General features: G+C 39.0%; 1 protein-coding gene across 1 annotated transcript; it reads left to right on the forward strand.

Annotated features, from left to right (window-relative positions):
- Positions 1 to 657: 657 nt before the first annotated feature.
- fgf19 (fibroblast growth factor 19) lies at positions 658 to 3879 on the forward strand. The gene is made up of 3 exons (XM_029638886.2): positions 658 to 974; positions 1749 to 1852; positions 2286 to 3879. The coding sequence occupies exons 1-3, from the start codon at positions 764 to 766 to the stop codon at positions 2604 to 2606; spliced, it is 636 nt and encodes a 211-aa protein (XP_029494746.1). The 5' UTR covers positions 658 to 763; the 3' UTR covers positions 2607 to 3879.
- Positions 3880 to 5208: the final 1329 nt, after the last annotated feature.

Raw genomic sequence — 5208 nt, forward strand, 5'->3', positions numbered from 1 at the left:
ATATTTGCTCTAAATTACTGTTTAACTTCTATGTAGCCTCCATTTCACAGTCCACCGAGGAGTTCGTCAATTGACCACGAGTGCACACTAAACATCGGAAACCCTCGGTCAAAATCAGATAACAGAGGGGTAAATCTGTTATTTGTGCTAGTTGACTAAGTCCAACAAAGACAGATATGCTCCTGTGCCAGAGCTGGTTTGAATTACACATGATTTGTACACTTGGTATTTAGTGAAATAATGGAACGCTCCCCCTGATTGAGCAATGGCAAACCGGATTTAGTTAGTATAGCCTAATTTAAAAAGGTTGTTGTTATATTATAACGACGAGTGGATGGCTATACTTTAATCCTGTAATTCACTTTAACTTCTCAAGACCTTATGAATTACACGGGGCTATAAATCAAATGGAATCTGCATATTTAAACAAAACATATCATTATAATCAATGAATTCTAATACTATATGATCATCAATGTTTTGACTTTGATAACTAAAGGGCTAACTGTTCTTATAAATCCTTGGTCGTGGCGTGGGCCACCAGTCACCTATGATTTTGTTGGATGTCGAGAGAGTGTGTTATGTTGTTCCCAGAATTGGCTTTGGGAAAAGGGTTATCGATCGTACTGATAAGCAGCACATTTAAAAAGGCTGGGACATTGTCTTACTAGAAAATAACGACAGATACAAAGAAGGGAGACGGTCTGGGATAACAGACAGAGAAAAGCATCAGAAAAGAGCATTTTATATAGTCAAGAGCGAAATGACACTTGCAGTTACTGCAGTATGCATGGTCAGCGTGTTTTTTGCGGTTGGAGTTGTTTGTCTGCCACTGTCAGACTCGGGGCCTCATATAGCCAACGGATGGGGACAGACGGTCCGGCTCAGACATCTGTATGCGGCCAAACACGGATTGCATTTGCTAATCAACGAGAATGGCAAGGTGCACGGATCTCCTGAGCAGAGCTCTTACAGTAAGTAGGCTACCACTATGAATAGAGCTGCGGTGAAAAAGTAGCATTTTGTTGAGACATGGAGACCCTATTAACTTTGCCATCTTTGAATATCACTGGCAAGGTCATTCACAATATGTATTGGAGATATTCTGGATAGGTTGTTTTGATGAAAGAGGTGGTGAGCTTTTGGTTGAGGATTGTATTGGCATCATTTGAGAAAGTCATTTGAAAACGTGGATTTTAAAATGGTAACTCTATTATGTTGTTCATAAAATGTGCATACATACATCAGAGATATGCCTAATAGTCAATCAAATTAATTTAGAAATTGTGTAAACCTGTCTAAACTCCAAAGAGTAATATCCACTTTTAACTGGCTTACTGCAGCAAATAAAAAGGCAATTTTGAAAGCATGGTTTGATCAGGAGGCTCACTTGAACACTCTTTGGATCTACAACTTGTTATCTCCTGGAGGGATCCACCGCTAGAATCAACAGAGCTAAAGCCACCACAATATCCACCTGGTTCTCAGCCATCTCCTTCATAACATTCAAAATAAGGAGAGGAGTCAGCTCATGTCCAAATACTGAACTTTTCCCATTTCATCCCAAATTTGAGATATTATTCAGATTAGGCACAATATAAACCCGTGTTTTATGTTTTGTCTTATCACGTGTTGTGGTTGTCTATTGGTATGACTTTATGTATTTCTGTTACTGTTTTATTATTATTTGGAAATATTTCATACTTTTTAATTTAAAGTCAACTGAATGACCTGTTGTGTTGATACAGGTTTGGTGGAAATCCGACCTGTAGACACGGGCTGTGTCGCAATCAAAGGAGTAGCAGCCTCGCAGTATCTCTGCATGGAAGGGAATGGAAGACTGTACGCATCGGTAAGTCACATTTGACTTTTGATTGTAACATTTATTTCACGTTCACATTGATTGAACCATTTCAGATGCAGCTCCGATTTGTGAATAACTGCAATTCATAGTTTGGAGATGCATATAATGTTACATTACATTTCCATACCAGATTTAAAATACATTTGTCAAATACTGAGAAATATATAGGTTTACTATAGGTTATATGTCACTGCAGCAACCTTTGTCCACTGTTAGGGTATAGTTAAAACCTCATTGGAAAGGAACAGGAATAACAGCCTTGGCCTCTAGTGACTCTGTGTACCCTATGCAAATAGCTCTCGAAGAACTTCTGGCAGGAGTCAGTCAGGATGACACACTTTGATGAAGAGGATCTGACAAATAGCCTATGTGTGTCACTCCATATTCACTAAACCTTATTTTCTCCCTCCTCTCCCCAAAGAAAACCTATATGAAAGATGACTGCTCCTTCAAGGAAAACATCCTCCCAGACGGCTACAATATTTATGTCTCTGACAAGCATGGGACCCTGGTGAGCCTGGGTGGCAGCAGGCAGAGGCTCCAGGGGCGAGACAGAGGCATTCCTGCACTGTCCCAGTTTCTACCAAGGGTGAGCACCCTGCCCCTGGATATAACAACAGATTTGGGGTTGTCAACCCACCCTGAGCAAGGCCCTCAGTCAGGCCTGGACATAGACACTATGGATGCCTTTGGGAAACTTTCCCAGATCTCAATCCAAAGCCCCAGTTTCAATAAGAGATGAGCAACTGATGGTGCAATCTATACTAAGAAGCTTCTACATCTACAAGGTGTCTCCAATCTCATAATTCATTTTTGGCACATGACATTATACACCACTCCAAACATACAGGCCCAAGAAGAACCGGATTGAAATCAATTGTAGTATTTATTTCATTATAATTTTTTAAAACTTTACTTTTATCCATATTATTTAATGAAAATACTTGATTCATGTATTTTGAAAAACAAATATGGGGCTCTGTATGCACTTTGTCTACATTTTTGTAGATGCAGTCGAAGTCGGAAGTTTACATACACTTATGTTGGAGTCATTAAAACTCGTTTTTCAACCACTCCACAAATTTCTTGTTAACAAACTATAGTTTTGGCAAGTCAGTTAGGACATTTACTTTGTGCATGACACAAGTCATTTTTCCAACAATTGTTTACAGAAAGATTATTTCACTGTATCACAATTAGTGGGTCAGAAGTTTACATACACTAAGTTGACTGTGTCTTTAAACAGTTTGGAAAATTCCAGAAAATTATGTCATGGCTTTAGAAGCTTCTGATAGGCTAATTTACATAATTTCAGCCAATTGGAGGTGTATCTGTGGATTTATTTCAATGCCTACCTTCAAACTCAGTGCCTCTTTTGCTTGACATCATGGGAAAATCAAAATAAATCAGCCAAGACCTCAGAAAAAAAATTGTAGACCTCCACAAGTCTGGTTCATCGTTGGGAGATATTTCCAAACGCCTGAAGGTACCACGTTCATTTGTACAAACAATAGTATGCAAGTATAAACACCATGGGACCACGTAGCCGTCTAGCCGTCACACTGCTCAGGAAGGAGACGTGTTCTATCTCCTAGAGATGAACGTACTTTGGTGCGAAAAGTGCAAATCAATCCCAGAACAACAGCAAAGGACCTTGTGAAGATGCTGGAGGAAACAGGTACAAAAGTATCTATATCCACAGTAAATGACATAACCTGAAAGGCCGCTCAGCAAGGAAGAAGCCACTTCTCCAAAACCGCCATAGAAAAAGCCAGACTACGGTTTGCAACTACACATGGGGACAAAGATCGTACTTTTTGGAGAAATGTCCTCTGGTCTGATGAAACAAAAATAGAACTGTTTGGCCATAATGACTATAGTTATGTTTGGAGGAAAAAGGGGGAAGTTTGCAAGCCGAAGAACACCATCCCAACCATGAAGCACGGGGGTGGCAGCATCATGTTGTGGGGGTGCTTTGCTGCAGGAGGGACTGGTGCACTTCACAAAATAGATGGTTTCATAAGGAAGGGAAATGATGTGGATATATTGAAGCAACATCTCAAGACATCAGTCAGGAAGTTAAAGCTTGGTCGCAAATGGGTCTTCCAAATGGACATTGACCCAAGCATGCTTCCAAAGTTGTGGCAAAATGGCTAAAGGACAACAAAGTCAATGTATTGGAGTGGCCATGACAAAGCCCTGACCTCAATCCTATAGAACATTTGTGGGCAGAACTGAAAAAGCGTGTACGAGCAAGGAGGCCTACAAACCTGATTCAGTTACACCAGCTCTGTCAGGAGGAATGGGCCAAAATTCACCCAACTTATTGTGGGAAGCTTGTGGAAGGCTACCCAAAACGTTCGACCCAAGTTAAACAATTTAAAGGCAATGCTACCAAATACTAATTGAGTGTATGTAAACTTCTGACCCACTGGGAATGTGATGAAAGAAATAGAAGCTGAAATGAGTAATTCTCTCTACTATTATTCTGACATTTTACATTTTTTAAATAAAGTGGTGATCCTAACTGACCTAAGACAGGGAATTTTTACTAGGATTAAAGGAATTTCAATGTATTTGGCTGAGTTCTATGTAAACTTTCGACTTCAACTGTATTTGTAAATACTTATGTATTTGTACAGCTTATTTTTTTTAAATAATTAGGCCTTAATTTTAACTCGTATGTGTTTGCATTTACATTTTCAAATTTACTAAAGACACCATGTGAAATAATTTGTCCAAATGTGTAATTGTTGTCACCTCATTGTTGGCACCCCGTGTTATTGGAATGCATTTTGATCATTCAATCAGTCATCAGATCTAGAAAGCCATATTGATGATTAGTTTCTCACAGCAGTTTTTGGTTTAACAAGACTAACCAATGCAAAAAAAAGGTGTTTATTATTGGCACACAGTGTAGTCAATTCTAGCACATTGAACATTTTCGAAGTCGCACAATTCTTTATCAGTTTTGGAACTCTAACAAACATCATTATCATCCATTCCTCTCGCACGCTCTTGAGTTTGTCCAGAGTAGCTTTGATGATTCAGTGTATGGGCTTATTGTACACTGAAACGACTATCATTCATACAACAGTATCACAGATGTAATCTGTGATAGTATTTTATTATGATTATTTCCAATGACTTGTCACAGGGGGTTGTTTGTGCATTTGACATTTTAGTAATTTATCAGACACTCTTTTCCAGAGCGACTTACAGTTAGTGCATTTATCTTAAGATAGATAGGTGGGACAACCACATATCACAGGCATAGTAAGTACATTTTTCCTCTTTACAATAGCTATCAGCAAAGTCAAACATTGGTTTCCTTACCCTGTAAA

The sequence above is a fragment of the Oncorhynchus nerka genome, linkage group LG27 (assembly GCF_034236695.1).
Source record: "Oncorhynchus nerka isolate Pitt River linkage group LG27, Oner_Uvic_2.0, whole genome shotgun sequence".
NCBI classification, from domain to species: Eukaryota; Metazoa; Chordata; class Actinopteri; order Salmoniformes; family Salmonidae; genus Oncorhynchus; species Oncorhynchus nerka.